Source organism: Babylonia areolata, chromosome 25, assembly GCF_041734735.1.
Source record: "Babylonia areolata isolate BAREFJ2019XMU chromosome 25, ASM4173473v1, whole genome shotgun sequence".
NCBI classification, from domain to species: domain Eukaryota; kingdom Metazoa; phylum Mollusca; class Gastropoda; order Neogastropoda; family Buccinidae; genus Babylonia; species Babylonia areolata.
The window spans coordinates 2,623,883-2,646,500 of NC_134900.1; the positions used below are offsets into that span (position 1 = coordinate 2,623,883).

The 22,618-nt window shown below is 42.5% G+C and overlaps 1 protein-coding gene and 1 non-coding gene across 2 annotated transcripts in view; both read right to left on the reverse strand.

Moving 5' to 3' along the window:
• Window positions 1–304: 304 nt before the first annotated feature.
• Window positions 305–423, reverse strand: LOC143300084 (5S ribosomal RNA). Its single transcript, XR_013057601.1, has one exon. It is a non-coding gene; the product is annotated as a 5S ribosomal RNA (ribosomal RNA).
• A 3,001-nt stretch (window positions 424–3,424) lies between these two features.
• LOC143299998 (nicotinamide phosphoribosyltransferase-like) overlaps window positions 3,425–22,618 on the reverse strand; it is a 38,748-nt gene continuing 19,554 nt past the window's right edge. Inside the window, exons 6-9 of the mRNA XM_076613553.1 lie at window positions 20,959–21,184; window positions 18,175–18,435; window positions 17,243–17,365; window positions 3,425–14,084 (exon numbers count right to left, since the gene is read on the reverse strand). Of these exons, the coding sequence (XP_076469668.1) occupies window positions 13,956–14,084; window positions 17,243–17,365; window positions 18,175–18,435; window positions 20,959–21,184 (739 nt within the window). The 3' untranslated portion in view covers window positions 3,425–13,955. The remainder of the gene's footprint in view (window positions 14,085–17,242; window positions 17,366–18,174; window positions 18,436–20,958; window positions 21,185–22,618) is intronic.

Genomic DNA, 22,618 nt, shown 5'->3' on the forward strand with positions numbered 1-22,618 from the left:
TCTAACAATTGGCTTGCTTGTTTTCTTGGAGTGAAGAATGATTCTGCAACACTGACAAGTACCCTTGGCCTGTGCAGTTTCAGTTTCAGTAGCTCAAGGAGGCGTCACTGCGTTCGGACAAATCCATATACGCTACACCACATCTGCCAAGCAGATGTCTAGCCAGCAGCCTAACCCAACGCGCTTAGTCAGGCCTTGAGGGATAACAAGACCGGCACAGGTATTCCTTAGCGGTTACATCCGCGGAAACGTTCCATGTACGGACCATACCGAAGTATAGTCAACGACATGATGCCTAAAAGGTTGCCAACAGCACCCGGTGTTCCCAGGCGGTCACCCATCCAAGTACTAACCGGGCCCGACGTTGCTTAACTTCGGTGATCGGACGAGAACCGGTGTTTTCAACGTGGTATGGCCGTTGGCGTGTGCAAAAACAATGAGCTCATTATGGACAGCAGAGGCCTGTAAAGAAATTAAAATGACTTCCGAGTCGATACGCAATTGCTGTTGAATGAAATACAAGATAAATATACGATCAAACAGAAAGGTTCAACTACACAGTTTCGTGTTCATAAAAATATGTCCGTATTATGTCTGTTAAGTGACTTGTACATGCCTACATGTCGGATATCAACGTAGGTGCGCACGAATGTTTTCGCATTCGTGTATTTATAGTCGCTTACTTGTTACTTCCCCTTATTATTCGACACTTTCATAATCTGAATTAGCCCCCTTTGGCAATCAAGCTCTGAAACACCCTTATAGTCAGGTTTTAAGAATTCTGCAATATACAATCGTTCACTTTTTTTATTTTTGTGGTAAATTATTTATTTCATATATATATATATATGTCTTGTTCTTGTAAAGGACACAAATCACTGACACCATGCTGAACAGCCAGGACGAGATCAGGGGGAGTGGCCGTGGAAGACACAATGTGCGATGCATCATCTGGTGCACTGGCTCACACCTGAAAACATTCACTTCCCCAAGGAGACCATTTCTCAAATATGTCAAAGTTCAGTCAAACAGACGGTCTTTGATTCTCACAAGATTTGACATGGGTACAAGACGAACTCAACATGAGATACAGTGACAGTGAGTTCAAGCAAAACAAAGATTGAGAAAGTAAAGCACTGAAAATGAAATGGTCAGTTCAGATCACCATGGGTCATGTCTTTTCAAACAATTTTAGCCCCAAAGTTGTTACAGACTACCTGAAGGGTGGTCTCTAGTCAAAGAAGGGAAATAGTCATTATGTAGTTCATAAAAATGACAAAATATAAGAAGAAAAAATCCATATTTCATCATATTCTGAGCTGTTAAAAAGAGGGTGCACTGGGTTGTTCTTAGAGATTCAACAGGCATAACAGCTGAGTGACTAAAGCCTTAGCCGTTCAATCTGAGGGTCCGGGGTTCAAATCCTGATTGTAGCACTTCATGGGTTCAGGGTGGAGATTTTCTTGTTTTCTCAAATCAACAGATGTGCAGATCTGTTCGCACCTGAACCCCTTTCATGAGTTTACGTATCAAGAAGAACGAATTAGCATGTTAAAAATCCCATAATCCATGTCAGCGCTAGTGCCTGAACCCCTTTCATGAGTTTACATATCAAGAAGAACAAATTAGCATGTTAAAAATCCCATAATCCATGTCAGCGCTAGTGCCTGAACCCCTTTCATGAGTTTACGTATCAAGAAGAACAAATTAGCATGTTAAAAATCCCATAATCCATGTCAGTGCTAGTGCCTGAACCCCTTTCATGAGTTTACGTATCAAGAAGAACAAATTAGCATGTTAAAAATCCCATAATCCATGTCAGCGCTAGTGCCTGAACCCCCTTTCATGAGTTTACGTATCAAGAAGAATCAATTAGCATGTTAAAAATCCCATAATCCATGTCAGCGCTAGTGCCTGAACCCCTTTCATGAGTTTACGTATCAAGAAGAACAAATTAGCATGTTAAAAATCCCTTATTCCATGTCAGCGCTAGTGCCTGAACCCCTTTCATGAGTTTAAATGTCAGGAAGAACGAATTAGCATGTTAAAAATCCCATAATCTGGGTCAGCGCAAGTGCCTGAACCCCTTTCATGAGTTTACGTATCAAGAAGAGCAAATTAGCATGTTAAAAATCCCATATTCCATGTCAGCGCTAGTGCCTGAACCCCTTTCATGAGTTTACGTATCAAGAAGAACAAATTAGCATGTTAAAAATCCATATTCCATGTCAACATTCCAGGGGGTTATGAAAACAAGAACATAACCAGCATGCACACATATGAAAATGGAGTATGGTTGCCTACATGGTAGGGTAAAACTGTCACACAAACGAAACGAAACGAAACTAAACGATTTTTTATTTAACGAGGGTAGTGGAGTAAGCACAGCTGCTTTTTTACATCCAGCCCTCGAACAGTCACACAACAAAAGCCCACTTGTTCATGCAAGTGAATGTGGGAGTTGCAGCCCTTGAATACCAAAGATGAGGTTACTGAAGGTTCTGCTATGCAGTATACAAAGCCTGAAAAGATGTACCTTACATCATAGCATCACTGCTGGCTAAGCACCAGGCAACAGGTTACAGATTTGCAAGAATGGCTGACTAGAAACAGAACCTGATCACCCATTCCTAAAAAGCATTCCATTCTCCACACATCCTTCCCAATGCTCACACAAAAGATCAACACCAGTCTTTACTATGGTTTACTCATTACAAAATATAAACTGACTTTCAAAAAAAAAAGGGGGAAAAAAAAAGACATGGTGACAATTTTCGCAGATATCATGATTATCACAAGTGCATTGATTTCACACTACAATTTCCTAATGAGATCATCAGAAATAAACATTAGGTTACCACTACCATCAATACCACTAATGCATAAAACTATACAGCATGGTCATACCTACATACAATCCATGGAACTATCTGGTTAATCAGCAGTAAATTTGTACTTCAAACAAGTAAGACATTCAGTTAGCTCAATTGTCATTATCAACAAAAAGACTTACTTTATGTAAATGTTTCCACAGCAACTCTTGTCAATTTTTCACACATGTAATAAAACAAAAAGAAGAGAATTCTTTATATAACAAAAACAATGTCAACAAAGAATTGTTTCAACAGATGTAGAAAAAAAATGTACACACACACAAAAAAATGTGTTCAAAAAATTGTTTCAACAGATGTAGAAACAAAAGGTACATACAAAAAGACTGTGTTCAAAGAACTGTTTCAACAGATGTAGAAAAAAGGTACACACAAAAAGACTGTGTTCAAAGAACTGTTTCAACAGATGTAGAAAAAAGGTACACACAAAAAGACTGTGTTCAAAGAACTGTTTCAACAGATGTAGAAAAAAGGTACACACAAAAAGACTGTGTTCAAAGAACTGTTTCAACAGATGAAGAAGTAACAAAAAGACTGTGTTCAAAGAACTGTTTCAACAGATGTAGAAAAAAGGTACACACAAAAAGACTGTGTTCAAAGAACTGTTTCAACAGATGTAGAAACAAAAGGTACATACAAAAAGACTGTGTTCAAAGAACTGTTTCAACAGATGTAGAAAAAAGGTACACACAAAAAGACTGTGTTCAAAGAACTGTTTCAACAGATGAAGAAAAAAGGTACACACACAAAAAGACTGTGTTCAAAGAATTGTTTCAACAGATGTAGAAAAAAAATGTACACACAAAAAAAGACTGTTCAAAGAACTGTTTCAACAGATGTAGAAAAAAGGTACACAAAAAAAGACTGTGTTCAAAGAACTGTTTCAACAGATGTAGAAAAAAGGTACACAAAAAAAGACTGTGTTCAAAGAACTGTTTCAACAGATGTAGAAAAAAAATGTACACACAAAAAGACTGTGTTTCAAATTTACTGTTCAAAACAGTGTGGATGACACGGCTCATAACAAAGTTCTTTTATAATCCAGTCATTCAAGAAAAGCTCAGCTGCGAAACCAACAATGTTATTTGCTGTTTCATGTCTCATCTTGGTGACATGTGTTACTTTTTCTGCTTGAGAGTTGTCGGAACAGACCTTAAAACAATGCAGTTTACACACACACACAAAACACTACACCACTGCCAACTCACAAAACAAAAGGCCTGAATCTGATACACAACACCATCCGCTTCATCAAGGAGGGATCTTTTTCCAATAAAGAATGGGGATGCAATGGATTCATCACAAATTTGAGGAAGAATCTATAAAGAAAACTTGCAGTCATGTCCTGTGCTGGTATAGAACACTGATGATACAAATATGAAACTTAATGTTCACCTACCACCTTGGCGAAACAAAGGACAACATGCATAATCTCTTCGACATCGCAGTATATTGTGTCATGGCAACTGAGGCAACTGAGTGTAGGAAACAGCCACAAACAAAAGTCTTATTTTTCAAACCACCTTCTTCACAAACAATCAGTTGCAAGAACCCTGTTTCACATAGCCATCAACGCATCTCTTAAGACCAGGAATTACAAAAATGGCTTGTGTTAACAATTTTTTTTTAAATCTCTCTCTTGTACATGAAAAGCATATAACAGAAAGCCTAATAAAAACATTCAGGCAATTCAATACAAAAAACACTACAATCAGGCAATTCAATACAAAAAAATACTATCGCTGCCTCCACATATGAGAAAGCATCACCCTCATTCCATCTGAAGAAAACCTTAATACGAGACAATACTCATAACAGCAAACAACACTGTCAATTCTATAAGTAAAATTACTCCCTTTCTTTTCTTTGTTTTCAGTCTGACAAGACAGTTAAACAGTGATCCTGTACAAACAAAAAAAGCAGAATGCTTTGAACAGTAAACTTAAAATATAGAAAGACTTCAATAAAAGTGAATATATGCCATGGATATTCCAGTTGGGATCAAGGCGACCAGTGCAAAACTACACCTGTAATTTCAGACACACAGCAACCCAACAGACACCATTGTGGTACGGTGTGCTAGTGCTGCCATGCCAGTCTCTTCTTCCTGTTCCATGACAACCTTCATGGACACACACACACACACACACACACACACACACATGTGGAGTGATGGCCTAGCGGTAACGCATGCACCTACGAAGCCAGAGAATCTGAGCGCGGTGGTTCGAATCACGGCTCAGTCGCCAATATTTTCTCCCCCTCCACTGGACTTTGAGTGGTCTGGACGCTAGTCATTCGGATGAGACGATAAACCCAGGTCACGTGTGCAGCATGCACTTAGTGCACGTTAAAGGACCCACAGCAACAAAAAGTTTGTCCCTGGCAAAATTCAGTAGAAAAATCCACTTCGATAGGAAAAATAAAACTGCATGCAGGGAAAAATACAAAAAAATGGGTGGCACTCTCTGTGTAGCGACGCACTCGAATTTCACACAGATAAATCTGTTGTGACAAAAAAGAGAAATACAAATACAGATACAGATACACACTCAAATCTTTCTTATGTATTCACTGGAGGATGAAAAAAGATTCCAAGATCCTAACAAAATAAAACAGAATAATACTAATACTGGAGATCAAAACTGGTCTGTGTTGGGTTAACCCATCAACAAATCCAAACGGACGAAAAAAAACAACTCAGCCACAAAGAAATCTAAGTCTGTACTCATGGGTAAGGAAGAAGGGTATCCATTCCAGCTGTTTAGCAACCATAATATCTGACAACTCATAAAATGATAATGACAATAACTAAACATAATACTAATAAAAGTAATAATAAATGTCCTTTGGAGATTTTAGTGATCATTCTCCTCTGAATGCCGCAAACAAACAATACTGATAATTAACAGAAAGAAACCAATACTGCACAGGTTCAGAAACAAAAGTAAAGCAAAACGACAAGAACCAGCATGGCAGTCAACTCCTATAAATGTTTTTCCAGTTTGTGTGACTCTGTCACAGGGAAGAGACACGAGGTAGGTAATTATATCTACTGCCATATCTGTTGGGATAGGATGACTGAAAAGGCCATCCCATGATAATGGATCAAATCAAACTCATTTAAAAACTACTCTTTTTGACATAATGTTGACATAATGCTTCAGAACTGTATGTTCTATGAAGGTCAGTAACTGCTGAAACTGGATTTTGACCACCTGATCCTAAATTAACATCCAAGGTCAAAATAATCCTACACTAACCTTTTGAATCTATGGGCCAAATCTGATCTCAAACTTGTCCATGGGTGCCAGGAATTGCACCCACTTGAGCGGACATGTTCAAGTCTCCAACAAGGACCTTCACTAAAAAAATATATAAATCAATAAATAAATAACAGAATAAGACCATAAAATTGTGGGGGGTTTTAAATAGGAATCTGAGAATTTAGTTTGTCATCTCAAGTCAGGTTTCTGAAAGCCAGGTTTCCATTGGTCAGTCTCTCTCAACCAATAGTGTGCAAAATATCAAGATCCCTGACTGAAATACAAACTAAGATCATTCACTAATCTTTTCTTTTTGTGTTTGTGCGTGTGGTGGTGTTGTTGCTTTTTATTGAGAAGCATGGATCAGTCGACGTATGGTATACCTGGATTAAGAAGGAAATAAATCCAAAAATTCATCATGCTGCACACATTGCAAAACGCATTTCAAGATTCTTCAAAAGAACACCCAACATTACATCATCATCTCAACAACCTTGAGCAAAAGATATACACAGACTGACACTCACACACACTGTCTTTTCCTTGCCCTGACAGAAAACAGAAAAAAATCTCTATTATGCATTTTATAACAACTCAGACCTGAGATAAACAATAATAATAAAACACTTGCATACAACTGAAACCTTGTGAATGGACAGTGTGAATGACGGATTAAATAGCTGAATGGTTAAAGCATCTGATTTTCAATCTGAGGGTTCTGGGAGCAAAGGGCTCAACCCTATCATCAGCGCCTGGTGAAAATACTTCTATTCTCCCATATCAACGGAAGTGCAGACCTGCTAATGCTTTAGTCCCCTTTGTGTGTTTACATAAGCAAAAATTCAAACACTCCTGTGAGTAACCCATGTCAGTGTTGGGTGGGTTATGAAAACGACACCATACCCAGCGCACACATCCCTGCAAACAGAGCATGGCCGCCAAGAAGTCCACTTGTAGAAGTGCATGAACATGGGAACTGCAGCTCAAGAATCGCCAAAGACGTGGAACAAGCTCCCTGATAACCTCCGTCATTCTGATTCCCTCGTATCTTTTAAATCTTGTCTCAAAACTCACCTTTTCCCTCAGCAATAAGTTCAATTGTGGCAGGTCCACTTCCTTTGCGCTGGCTGTGCTTGACTATGTGTGTATACATATGTATGTGTACATAATTACATGCATGTATATGAATGTGTATTGTGTGTGTGTGTGCGTGTGTTTATGTAAGTTTGTGCCTGCCTATGTATGCGTATGTGTTAGGGTAGCTGTTAGATACACATGTATGTTAAAATGTATGTATGCAGCATGTGTGTGTGTGTGTGTGTGTGTGTGTGTGTGTGTAGTCACATTTTGGTGTGTGTATGTAACGTAGATATGATGTTTTATGTTAACAAAAGCGTTTTTGTAAAGCACCTAGAGCAGATTTCTGGATAGTGTGCTATATAAGTATCCATTATTATTATTATTAAGAATGCAGACAATTTTTGTTAAAAGTATAAATGTATGTATAGGGTTGGGTTTTTTTTCTTGTTCTCTCAACTAACAGTCAGCACAAAGCAATATAATCCTCTGAAGAAACAGTGACTGTGCAAACCCCACAAGCATCTCTGCTGTCAACAACACCAGATATGCAATGCTAGTATGCTCCACATCAAATATATATATCATGTGTGTCAAAGTTGACCACATTCTCCTTCTGGAATACTTCACTGTGCCCACTGGACACTAACGGTACATTTGTAAGTGTGGACATACAGAGAACATTTGATCTCAGACTGCGCCTTTTGTCAAAAAAAAAAAAAAAAAAAGAAAGAAAAGAAAAGAAAAGAAAATTAAATGATACACACAGAAAAGTAAAGAACTGCACGTATATAACAGAAAATAAAAACAGGGTACAAACAAGCTTGTTAAATAAACAGAATAAGAGTGAAAACTGGCAGAGAGAAAACCTTTATGAAAAAAAAAGGAAAAAATATAATCCACAACAGGATGAAAAGTTCAATCAATTCCTCCAAAATAAGTCAAAAAGAAAACAGTTCTACAGATATTTCCAGCACACTATCAACATTTATATGGAAAACTGTAATCCTCATTGATTTGTATGTGATAGTTCAGGACTTATAGACGAACCTGAATAAAACTTAACCATGGATATGCCTCGATTCAGATTTTCTAAAAAGTCATAATCGCATACAAATAACCTACAGGTATGTTTATATACAATCTACTGATTTCTTTATGTTAACAACCACATTTTACATTCTCTAATCAGACAGCTGCAGAATAACATTGACCTATAATTTATATTTATAATTTTCATAAAAAAATACCATGACCTTGAATTGAAATAATATTTATTAACAGCAATTTAGCTGAATTACAAACTGAAAAAAAAAAAAAGCCATTGTGGAGACTTTCCGAAATGCATTTTGTCAAAAACAGATGCCAAAAATGTATGGCTATCCATGTATTGGCAGTCTACTGCCTTCCAGGTCAGACCAACACCGACATACTGAGCTTCACAGTCACAACAGACACACTATTGCAGGCAGTCACAAAAAGGAGCTGCACAATTCAATGCTTCAAAATGAATCCAAAAAAAGTCAATGATTTATACTTAAAACTGCAATCACTGTATTTCAGCACGATAAAGAAAAAAAAACTACTTTGGTATCATTCCCATCAAGTCAAAAACCACCCTTACCCAAAGCAACATCAATTTATTTTGCTGTTGTTTCTAACTAAGCATTATGTCACAAAGCCAAAAGGCAAAGAGACTTTTTTTTAAAGCAAAATCTAAAGACACCACAAAACCAGTAGACAACAATTTTTTTTCCAATTCTTAAATCAAAAAGAGTAAACACCATGTCTGCTTTTTGAAGTCACTGATATACCATGCATCTCTGACAGTATTCCTCAACTTCCACAACTCTTTCCCAGGAAGAAGGCTAAAAACAGACCACTTTCTCCAAAAACAAAGAATACACTGTAAAAAAAACAAACAAAAAAAAACCCATACATCACTACATCAACTATGCATTGTGCTTTCTGATTTCTATAAAGTGAACTTCATTCCATACACTAAATAAAACAGTACAGTATTGATGTTAATGATTGATAATTCTAATAAAGCCCAGTTGCCCAAACAATATGCAGGCTGCAAACGCGCTGAATACGATACCAAAGCAAAACGCGTGGTACAAAACAAAAAACATACTACAAAATTCAGTAAAAATGAAGCAATGAAAAAACATGCACAGATTCTTAAATATTCTTAACATGTACAATATTTTTTCAAAAAAAGTGTAAGAAATGAAAAACATCATGGCTTTGCAAGGAATGTAATTGTCTGGCAAGCATGTGCACTTAACTTACAACAGTCAGATCTGACTGAAAGTATGAAAAAGTTCATTGGAAATCATAAAAACACACACTAAGCAACACAGGAAGTAACAAAAGAATATAAAAAAAAAAGTTAGTGTCACATATCTCCTGGTTTGTTATGGTCAAAGGGATACAAATGAGTACATGTATATACACATGTTTTTAACTGACTCAAAACAACCATTAAACCTGTCCAAAAAATTAATACAGTGTATTTGATACCTTTCACAAAATCATCCAATAAATATTTTTCAAATATTCATAAAAAAAAAAAATTCACAAGTCCATCCTCAAACATGTGTGCATTGAATCAATCAAAAGCAGTTGTTTGGTGATTTTCTTTTTGTTTGTTCTGTTATGTTTTTTTCTTTTAATCAAAAGTTGCTGTGATTTTTTTCCCCCCAAATGTCGACACATCGTGGATGTTCATGTCTTATCAGAGATACTGAATCCCACCTTCTTTGTACATAGAACAGACATGTACAGAAGATGGCACCCTTTCTGAAGTCGATAAAGAAGGACAAGAGAAAATACACCCCCCCACCCATAAACAACCCCACAGATTCTGCGCCCAGTCCTGTGAACGGCAAGATACAACACTACAGCAGTGGCCCACAGGTTAACACACCTGGCCAGCAAGCCAGTGTCCATGGCTTCGAAATCCCATATACAGACAAGGATTTTGAATCCCCCTTCCACCATACTTTTTGTGGTGGTCTGGGTGCTAGTATTCCGGGTGAGATGATAAACCAAGGTCCCATGTGCAACATGCACAGACAAAATTCTGTAGTAACTTCACTTTGATAGTGAAACAAACACTCTTGCAGCCTAAATTTCTTCTTCTTTTTATGGTGGCACTACATTATGGCGTCGTGCCTACCCAATGGAGAACAGCCTGAATTTCACACAGAGAAATGTGTTGTGACAAAGAAAGTACAACAATACAACACAATGAGCAAACCATCAAGACTTGGTTTTCAGCGTCACAAAATGATCTTGGCTTGGACACACCCACACACAAAAAAACCCTCCCTAACCAAGAATGGGCAAGCCAGAGTGATATGAAGTGAGAAACAAACCCAAATTCCTGATAGATGCTGTCCTGTTAATCCTTTCACCGCCAAGCTCGCATTTATGCACAGGCGTGGTTGAGGACCCATGTCACTGAAAGGCAACCATTCATTGGTCTGTTATCCATGAACCTACTGCTCTTAATGTTCGGTGGTAGGACAGGCCATATCTTCTATACATCATTGGGGGAATCCCCAGCTATTCTTAGCCACTGTCTTTTCTGTGTTTATACCACAAGGGAATTTTGTACTCTAAATCGACTGGCGATGAAAGGGTTAAAGCTGTCTGTCATGACATGCCAGTGGCTAAGTAAAAAACAAGAAAAAAAAAAAAAAAGAAAAGAAAAGAAAAAGGCTGTAAATTTTACATCAGGGGGATTTCTCTTCCATGTCCTGACCATTCTAAAACAAAAGGACCAAGCTGACACCAGAGGGAAAAGCAACAGCAGCTGGCACATTTGTCAGCTTCAAAGACATTCCTCATCCGTCTCAACCAGCAAGGAAAATGCATTTCAACAGTTGGGATCAACCGAAATATGCACAATGCAGTCCATACTTCAGCATACACCAGTCTGCCGACGCTCTGTTTACCTACTTGGATTTGTTCCTATCTGATTTAACATCTGATCTCCTTGCCATACCGTTCCACATCACAGTCTTCTTCAACAACATTAAAGACTACATGTGCATGCATTTTCTAATTTAAACCAAATAAATATAGTGTAACAGCCAAATAGTACAAAAAAATGACACAGCTAGTCAATATAGGACAAATTGCTTGGGAAAAAAGAGGGGAAAAAAAAATATCCATGTAAACAATTTAGCACACTGTTGTGATGAACAGAGAAAACACAAACAACATGATTTTCCTGTAGCTGTAACTATTACTTTTTGCGTTATGCAGCAACAGTCTGGAGAACACTATAACAAATAGTTGTTTTCCAGCTGATATCCATACCAAAAAGCAGAGGATAATGAACATAGGTTCTCAGCATATTAACATTTTTTAGTAGTCGTATGAATAGATGGCACAATTCCTTTATCAGAATCAAAGCAAGGTATACAGAAAGCACAAGATGCCCATTTGGATTTGTTCTAGACTACAGTCTTGAAATTAATGCCTCAAAAACCAAAATTGTAATCTTCAATTGAAATTAATGCCTCAAAAACCAAAATTGTAATCTTCAATTAAATACATACATGATCAGTTAACGTCTGTTTTGGAAAGAAACGTAACTGCTGATTGTATCAAATGCCTTGGAATCAAATTCAGCATGACTGATTCACTCTTTAAAGCTGAAAAGGGGGTGTATAACACACCATGCCCACCAGGCAATGTTTTCAGTGTTACAAACTGCACAAAAACAGGAACTACCCTTACATGATTTTTCTTATACATGTATCAGAAACAGATAATACCTGTTCTGCTATACACATGTAGATTATGGGGAATGGAGAATTTTAATGTGATGGAAAAAGGATCAACTGATGGCTCAACTGATCAAATCTTGTGCAAGGTATATTCTATCTAAACAAATAATTCACAGGTACAGATTTTACCTCAAACTGACTCAGTTTCATCAAGGGAACATCGTTAACACTGAAGTCAGCAGAATCTCTTTTCGTTGTGCTCTGTGCAAAGTGCAGGCCATGCAACAAGGCCGTCTAAGCTGAATGTCCAGTTCCCAGCTAACAGTTCAGTATTCTACCAAATGATGTTCTGTTCTCTTTCTCAAGTTTTTCTTTGTTTCCCAGTGTTTTAGGTTCAGATAAGCCAGAGAATCGACAGACAGAAAATACAAAAAAACTTAGCCGTATGAAGAGCACAGGAACAGGAGTCATAATGGCTGCTGGAAAAAGAGGGCGCTAGTCAGGGGGACAAAGGGGAGGTTACCTACTTCCGGAAGGTTATAGGCGTAGCTACTTTCGTTTTCTCCGCAAAGGCGGATAGTAGTTTGCACAGGACAGGAATGTCAGACCCCTGCCGGAGTCTGCACTAGTGGGTAACGGTTAAGTATGTGTAATTAAATTTACCGTAAGCTTGCTGAACTTTATCAAGAATATCTTAAATCACAGTGGTTATAATTATGAATGGCTTTCACAGACATTTGATTGCTATACTGACATTACCTCTGTCAATTATTTGAGAAATTTCTTGCTGTTACCGTTAAATTATTTTAGAATTTTCTTCTTGTTGCCAACTCAAGACTTCCCCAAAATGAATCTCTCAAAATACTATGATTTATAGGAAAAACAAGTCAATACACACATACAAAAGATATGAGATATGGAGGTTTAACATGATACTGTAAGTTTAAGTGGAGACAATCAAATTGTTCTTTAAAAACCCACAATCAGGATACAGGTCAACAAACCAAAGCTCTTTTCAAAAATGACACTCACAAATGAACACTTCAAGCACATCCAAAGCATATATCATGTGATTTATCTGCATAGAAAATAGCCAGCCAAAGGTTTATGTCTCTCAAAGCAAAAAGTGATCATCTATTGCATGTGTGACAGAAATAACACTGAAGTGTAAGAAGAGAAAGGAAATCATGAACACAGAAAAGTGCAGAGCAGAAGAACTGCTGAACATGACCATAGCTCCCAAGTTCTGATGGCCCTCGCTGGGAGACTAACCAGCCTGACCGCCTGTCTATGCACCATCCGTATCAGGGAAAACATTATTCTTTTCTAAAAATTAGTTTGGTTTATTTTGTGCTTACACTACACATTGTATACATTTCAAATGCCGCTATCCAAGGATGATTTTCTGCTGCATATCAGCTTCCTTGACTGTCTCCCCATTTCTCAGTCTATTACCGTCTGGCACATCAATAAAATGCGCAAATAACCCACAGCCATGATTTGTCTCATGGGGATTGAAGTCTCAAAAAAAAAAAAAAAAAAAAAGAAAAAGGTTTACATCCTAAAAAAAAGATTTAGAATATGACACTGATAAGCTTACCTTACACAAAAGCATGAGTATAACCATGGGAAATCTACTTCTTATCAAACTTTCACCTGAGATTTGAATTGTGTCAGGTAACAAACTCTTGTTCTGTGTGTGTGTGTGAGTGAGTCTTATTGTTTTTTCATGCTTGGATAAGACCTGTGGACAGACAATACAGCACTTGGTCTTGTTCATCTATTTCCTAATGCTCTCCACTTTCTGAGTTAAATCACCAAGGAGGAACCTCAATGAATTTAGTTCTGTCTCTTGCCCTGCAGAGAGCAGGTGTCGGACGTTTTGATTTTCAGATCCAGCAGGACAAGGTGTTTCTGGTGTTCCGCAGACTTGGACGGTTTTGTCGTCACATCATTCACAGCACCCAGCCACAAACCTATTTCTTGCTGTTTGGGGTTTTCAGTGCACCGTTTTTCACCAGGTTGATCTCTGCATTCTGCCGCACTTCCTCCAGCGAGTAGTCCTTCAGCAGCTTGCCGTTTTCGAAGACAGTCTGCAAGAAATCCTGAAACATGCAGTGCAGGTTTCACATGAGAAAAATGTCACACCTGAAGCATGTAAACAACAACAGCTGAAGCATAAAAAAAAAGTGGGGATCATTTGTGGGTGTTGTCTTGCTCAGTGCCAGAGAATTTTGTTAAATAACTGCTCTGCCCTTGCCAGGGAATTTTACGGATTCAGGGTTAATACAATTTACAACATCAAAAAGCATGAAAACTATTAGAGATACAGAAAACAAAGCATATATGTTGTGAAAAAACATAAATGAGAACTCTAAATCTGAGCTTCCTTTCCAATTATGTTGATGGCAGACAGCTATTCAGGCTTTTCTAAGTGGAGATAATTTTTGTGCAGTCTATTTCTCCCTCTGCAGATTGAAAAAAAGAAAACAAACATCTGGAAATGACATGTTTGCTATCAGACAAGAAATGTACAGGAAAACAAAACAGGTTACAAATTTATGATAACAATCAGAACTCATGCAGACATGTATGTGAAACTCGCTCCAGATTGAAACTGGGCTGACTGAAGCGTCGGCTGTGCATTACTGGTTTCCTCCATCTACAAACAATTGATCATCTGATCAGTGATAATAATAAAAAAATAATAATGGTATTTATATAGCGCTGAATCTTGTGCAGAGACAAATCAAAGCGCTTTCGCACCAGTCATTCACACGCATGCATAACTCTAAAACTGTAGAAACTAAAGACAAGGAAGACCCCTGAAAGCGGAGTATGGCTGCCTACATGGCGGGGTAAAAAACGGTCATACACGTAAAAGCCCACTCGTGTGCATACGAGTGAACATGGGGGTTGCAGCCCACGAACGAAGAAGAAGAAGAAGAAAGACAAGGAAGGGCAGGCAAGGGAGGCTATTTTGGGAAGAGGTGGGTTTTAAGGCCAGACCTGAAAAAAAGCATGGGAAAAAAAAATCAAAACATGTGTTTCCCATCCACTGTACTTGTGCCATGTGAATGAGGGATCACAGGTGTCTGTCCATTCCATGGTGGCGTTAGGTGAAAGTAACTGTTCTCCGACATCCACAGCCACACCCACTTCCTCTCTTCTTCTTCTTCTGCGTTCGTGGGCTGCAACTCCCACGTTCACTCCTATGCACACGAGTGGGCTTTTACGTGTATGACCGTTTTTACCCCGCCATGTAGGCAGCCATACTCCGTTTTCGGGGGTGTGCATGCTGGGTATATTCTTGTTTCCATAACCCACCGAACGCTGACATGGATTACAGGATCTTTAACGTGCGTATTTGATCTTCTGCTTGCATATACACACGAAGGGGGTTCAGGCACTAGCAGGTCTGCACATGTGTTGACCTGGGAGATCGTAAAAATCTCCACCCTTTACCCACCAGGCGCCGTCACCGTGATTCGAACCCGGGACCCTCAGATTGACAGTCCAACGCTTTAACCACTCGGCTATTGCGCCCGTCCCACTTCCTCTGACTGGCCTACCACCTCTTGCCCACACCACACCTCTCTCTCTCCTCCTCCTGCACTGTGCCAACGCTCTCTGACATCCACAGCCACACCCACTTCCTCTGACTGGCCTACCACCTCTTGCCCACACCACACCTCTCTCTCTCCTCCTCCTGCACTGTAAGTAACTGTTCTCTGACATCCACAGCCACACCCACTTCCTCTGACTGGCCTACCACCTCTTGCCCACACCACACCTCTCTCTCTCCTCCTCCTGCACTGTGCCAACGCTCTCTGACATCCACAGCCACACCCACTGACTGGCCTACCACCTCTTGCCCACACCACACCTCTCTCTCTCCACCTCCTGCACTGTGCCAACGCTCTCTGACATCCACAGCCACACCCACTTCCTCTGACTGGCCTACCACCTCTTGCCCACACCACACCTCTCTCTCTCCTCCTCCTGCACTGAAAATAACTGTTCTCTGACATCCACAGCCACACCCACTGACTGGCCTACCACCTCTTGCCCACACCACACCTCTCTCTCTCCACCTCCTGCACTGTGCCAACACTCTCTGACCCTCTCACTGTCACTCTCTCATCACTGCTGTCTGTTTCAACAGCTGGACTCAACATGCGTCTTCTTCTTCTGCGTTCGTGGGCTTCAACTCCCACGTTCACTCGTATATACGCGAGTGGGCTTTTAACGTGTATGACCGTTTTTACCCCGCCATGTAGGCAGCCATACTCCGCTTCTGGGGGCAACATGCGTCAAATGCTGCAGTCAGCTTCATCACTGACATTGTTATCTCCGTCAAGTTCTGACGGATCATCAGATAAAAGAGACCCGTCTCCATGATTATCCCCATCATTAGCACAGCTTGCAAATCATTTCATTTCATTACCATTAATCATGTCATCTCCTGGCCTCATTGTTTGTTAATTTCCAGTTGAAAAACCACCAAGGCAACCATGTGTTTGTACTGTATTGTCCATGTGTTCTGTGTGGCTTGTTCAGGATTAAAGAGGCTATGCCAGTCTTGAATAAAAGCTAATTTGTGTTTGCACATTTCTTCTGTCTTTGCTGCTGTGTGCACATGTCAAATGATTGGTGTAAGGACAGGCCCGGCGCTTCCTTTTTTGAGGAAGTGTCTGGGTTTGTTCCAATGTACCTTTTATTTACCTGTGTGCTAGCTGAATCGGTAGCATAAGCAGCACTGACTTGAAGTTGTGTACCTTGTGAAGGGAGAGAGTTACCACTCTTTACTATTTGTTAATCATTTCATCTCCTGGCCTCACTGTTTGTTGATTTCCAGCATGCAAAGTTGTGTTAAGTCCGTAGACTGGGACCACTGTCTCTCCTTGTCAGTCAGACCAGCCTGCTAAGTTGTGTTAAGTCCGTAGACTGGGACCACTGTCTCTCCATGTCAGTCAGACCAGCCTGCTAAGTTGTGTTAAGTCCGTAGACTGGGACCACTGTCTCTCCTTGTCAGTCAGACCTTTCTGCTCATGTGTGTTTACATATAATGTGAGTATGTAATAACCCTATGTTTCTGTTGTCAGTATATGTGTTATGTGTGTTCATGGTAAACTTGAACAAAATTAATTCCCTCTGGAAACACTTTGTCAACACAAACTATGGCTTAAAAGTAAACAAAAACCACATCAATCCAAAAGAAACCAACGACACTAACAAGCAAAAAAAAGGCTAAGCTAGCTACCTTCTTTGGGGACCCTGTGCCTTTGTCCATTGTTGTAAACTTTCCGTCCTGATATTCCAGAGTGAGGCGTCCTTTCTTGCTGGTCTTCGCTTTGTCTGTGATGGGATCCTTGAAGACGTTCACCTGCACCAACACATCCGCTTCATTTTCATCATCATCATTCATGCAACACTGTTCAAATCAGGATCTGGAACAATCATCAATAAGAAGTTAGCAAAATGCAGACATGCACATATATCTAGCACGCACCTTTTTACCACCAATGATGGCATAGCTACACTTGTAGGCACACACACACATACCTAGCACTTTGCCACCAAAGACAGCATAGCTATACTTGTAGGCACACGCACACGCACGCACACACACACAAACACGCACACACACACACACAAACACACGCACGCACGCACACACACACACACACACACACACACACACACACACACACACACACACACACCACACACACACACACACACATTCCTAGCACCCACCTCTTTGCCACCAATGATGCTGTAGCTTCATTTGTAAGCACACACACACACACACACACACCACACATACCTAGCACGCACCTTTTTACCACCAATGACGGCATAGCTACACTTGTAGGCACACACACACATATCTAGCACTTTGCCACCAAAGACAGCATAGCTACACTTGTAGGCACACACACACATATCTAGCACTCTGCCACCAAAGACAGCATAGCTACACTTGTAGGCACACGCACACACGCACACACACGCGCGCGCACACACACACACACACACATACCTAGCACCCACCTCTCTGCCACCAATAATGGTATAGCTACATTTGTAAGCACACACACACATGTCCATCACCCACCTCTTTCCGACAAAAGACAGCACAGCTGCACACACACACACACACACACACACACACACACATCCATCACCCACCTCTTTGCCATCAATGACGGCATAGCTACACTTGTAGGCACACTTCTGCGTGTCCCTGTCCAGTCGCTGAAGCAGGGCGCCCCCACTGCCAAAGGTCAGGTTGTCAGCGCTCCACTTGTGTTTCTTCATGTTGTCCAAGATGGCCCCCAGGGTCTCATAGCTGATGCCGTCCCCCTGAATGACCCGGATGTAGCTGGGCAGCATCTTGTACCCCTTGCTGTTAGTATCGGTGCCAAACTTGTTGCCCAGGATGTTCAACACCTGGAACGAGGATGGCGTTTGTTCGTTATACATGTATGCGTCTGTGTGTGTGCGTGTGTGTGTGTGTGGGGGGGGGAATGGGGGAGAGTGAAGGGGGCAGGCGGGGGTAAGGGGGGAGGGTATTTGTGTGGGTGTGGGTGGAGGGGGCGAGGAGGGGGAGGTATTTGTGTGGGTGTGGGTGTGGGTGAGTGTGTGTAGGTGGGGAGTATGCGTGGGTGGATGTGTGGGTGAGTGGGCGTGTGGATGGGTGGGTAGGGGTGGGTGAGTGGGCGTGTGGGTGGGTGTTGGGGGGGGGGGGGGGTGTTTGCGTGGGTGGATGGGAATGGGGGTGTGGGCATGTGGGTGTGGGTGGGTGGGCTGGGGTGTGTGTTAGGGGTGGTGAGGGCGGGTGGATGCGGGTGTGGGTGTGCATGGGTGGGTGTGTGGGTATGGGTGGATAGGCGGGTCGGTGTGAGTGTGTGTGTGCATGACTGAAGACTGACTGAACGACACAAGAAGCAAATAATGAGCACCTAAAGGCAGCTCTCAGTCAGTCGGCTCTATCCTCTAGGCAGCCTGTTGTCAAAAAACAACTCTTGTGCTTTGTAAAGCGCTTGGAGCTTGGTCTCTGACCAAAGATAAGCAATATATAAGTATCCATATCAATCAATCAATCAATTATGGTCGTGGTCTCTCTCTCTCTCTCACACTGCCGTGACTACCGTTTCCACTTCTCCTGTTACTGCACTAATACAGATCTACAACGCACAATGATGATAACAAAAATGCAGATTGATGCTCACACCTCCCGCCACTTCAGGAGGGTCTCCCACCACCCACCATGACCATCACTTCAACACCTCCCACCACCCACCATGACCACCACTTCAACACCTCCCACCACCCACCATGACCACCACTTCAACACCTCCCACCACCCACCACCACTTCAACACCTCCCACCACTTCAACACCTCCCACCTCCCACCACCACTTCAACACCTCCCACCACTTCAACACCTCCCACCACCCACCATGACCACTGCTTCAACACCTCCCACCACCCACCATGACCACCACTTCAACACCACCCACCATGACCACCACTTCAACACCTCCCACCACCCACCACCACTTCAACACCTCCCACCACCCACCATGACCACCACTTCAACACCTCCCACCACCCACCATGACCACCACTTCAACACCTCCCACCACCCACCATGACCACTACTTCAACACCTCCCACCACCCACCATGACCACCACTTCAACACTTCCCACCATGACCACTACTTCAACACCTCCCACCACCCACCATGACCACCACTTCAACATCTCCCACCACCCACCATGACCATCACTTCAACACCCCCCACCACCCACCATGGCCACCACTTCAACACCACCCACCACCCACCATGACCACCACTTAAACATCTCACACCGCCCACCACCACTTCAACACCTCCCACCACCCACCATGACCACCACTTCAACACTTCCCACCACCCACCACCACTTCAACACCTCCCACCACCCACCATGACCACCAATTCAACACCTCCCACCACCCACCATGACCACCAATTCAACACCTCCCACCACCCACCACCACTTCAACACCTCCCACCACCCACCATGACCACCACTTCAACATCTCCCACCACCCACCATGACCACCACTTCAACACCTCCCACCTCCCACCACCACTTCAACACCTCCCACCACCCACCATGACCACCACTTCAACACCTCCCACCACCCACCACCACTTCAACACCTCCCACCACCCACCACCACTTCAACACCTCCCACCACCCACCATGACCACCACTTCAACACCTCCCACCACCCACCATGACCACCACTTCAACACCTCCCACCACCCACCACCACTCCAACACCTCCCACCACCCACCATGACCACCACTTCAACACCTCCCACCACCCACCACCACTTCAACACCTCCCACCACCCACCACCACTTCAACACCTCCCACCACCCACCATGACCACCACTTCAACACCTCCCACCACCCACCATGACCACCACTTCAACACCTCCCACCACCCACCACCACTCCAACACCTCCCACCACCCACCATGACCACCACTTCAACACCTCCCACCACCCACCATGACCACCACAACACCTCCCACTACCCACCATGACCACCACTTCAACACCTCCCACCACCCACCATAACCACCACTTCAACATCTCCCACCACCCACCACCACTTCAACTCCACCCACCACCACTTCAACACCTCCCACTACCCACCATGACCACCACTTCAACACCTCCCACCATGACCACCACTTCAACACCTCCCACCATGACCACCACTTCAACACCTCCCACCACCCACCACCACTTTAACACCTCCCACCACCCACCATGACCACCGCTTCAACACCTCCCACCACCCACCATGACCACCACTTCAACACCTCCCACCACCCACCATGACCACCACTTCAACACCTCCCACCACCCACCATGACCACCACTTCAACACCTCCCACCACCCACCTTGACCACCACTTCCGGAGGGTCCCCAGAATCAGGTCGCACCACCAGGGTGCCTTTCTCCTTCCGGCTGACGATGAGGTCCTTCAACTCCTTCCCCCACACGTTCTCACAGGCGTTCCAAAGGTCGTAGCTGTCGCTGACCACGGCCACAAACCCCGTGGGGAACTTGGTCAGCATGTTCTTGAATGCCTCAGACTCCCCGTCCTTCCCCCAGGTAGTGATGGTGCTGCAACACACACGTCACCAGGGTTTTCTGCCTTCAAGGCTATTACTTATCCCTTCGCTTCTGCTGATGTCGCAGGGGTACTGGTGAAGACAACGCCACCATGCTCCTCCCCCAGTCTCTGTCCTCGCCGTTAGGTTAATGTTAAAAGTCCTGTAACCTTTGACAGCTGGCCAAAGTGGCAGTGAATTCATATTCACTATTTGCATTTTATTTCTTTTTATCACGACAGATTTCTCTATGTGAAATTCGGGCTGCTCTCCCCAGGGAGAGCGCGTTGCTACACTACAGCACCGCTCATTTATTTTTTTGTAATTTTTCCTGCGTGCAACATTACTTGTTTTTCCTATCGAAGTGGATTTTTCAACAGAATTTTTGCCAGGAACAACCCTTTTGTTGCCGTGGATTCTTTTACATGCGCTAAGTGCATGCTGCACATGGGACCTCGGTTTATCATCTCATCCGAATGACTAGCGTCCAGACCACCACTCAAGGTCTAGTGGAGGGGAAGAAAATGATGGCAGCTGAGCTGTGATTTGAACCAGCGCGCTCTGATTCTCTCGCTTTCTAAGCGGACATGTTACCTCTAGGCCATCATTCCACAGGTCTAGGGTGCCCAGGTTAGCTGAGCCCACTCCTCTCCTGCTGCTGTTCTAATCTCCCCCTACCAAAGTCATGCATCTTCCCCTACCAAAGTCATGTATCAAAGTCATGTGTCTTCCCCTACCAAAGTCATGTATCTTCCCCTACCAAAGTCATGTACCAAAGTCATGTATCTTCCCCTACCAAAAGTCATGTATCTTCCCCTACCAAAATCATGTATCTTCCCCTACCAAAATCATGTATCTTTCCCTACCAAAGTCATGCATCTTCCCCTACCAAAGTCATGTACCAAAGTCATGCATCTTCCCCTACCAAAGTCATGTACCATCCAAACATGGCTGTACTCAGCAAATTCACAGAAATGTGACTTTCCTAAATAAAGCCAGAGGTGGTAGCAGCAGTAGTGGCTTCACCAATAATCGTCACACATGTCAAGGTACTATTGTATTTGTTTGTATTTGTATTTCTTTTCATCACAACAGATTTCTCTGTGTGAAATTTGGGCTGTTCTCCCCAGGGAGAGCGCGTCGCTAAACTACAGCGCCACCCATTTTTTTGTATTTTTTCCTGCATGCAGTTTTATTTGTTTTTCCTATCGATGTGGATTTTTCTACAAAATTTTGCCAGGAACAACCCTTTTGTTGCCGTGGGTTCTTTTACGTGCGCTAAGTGCATGTTGCACATGGGTCCTCGGTTTATCGTCTCATCCGAATGACTAGCGTCCAGACCATCACTCAAGGTCTAGTGGAGGGGGAGAAAAATATCGGCGGCTGAGCTGTGATTCGAACTAGCGTGCTCAGATTCTCTCGCTTCCTAGGCGGACGCATTACCTCC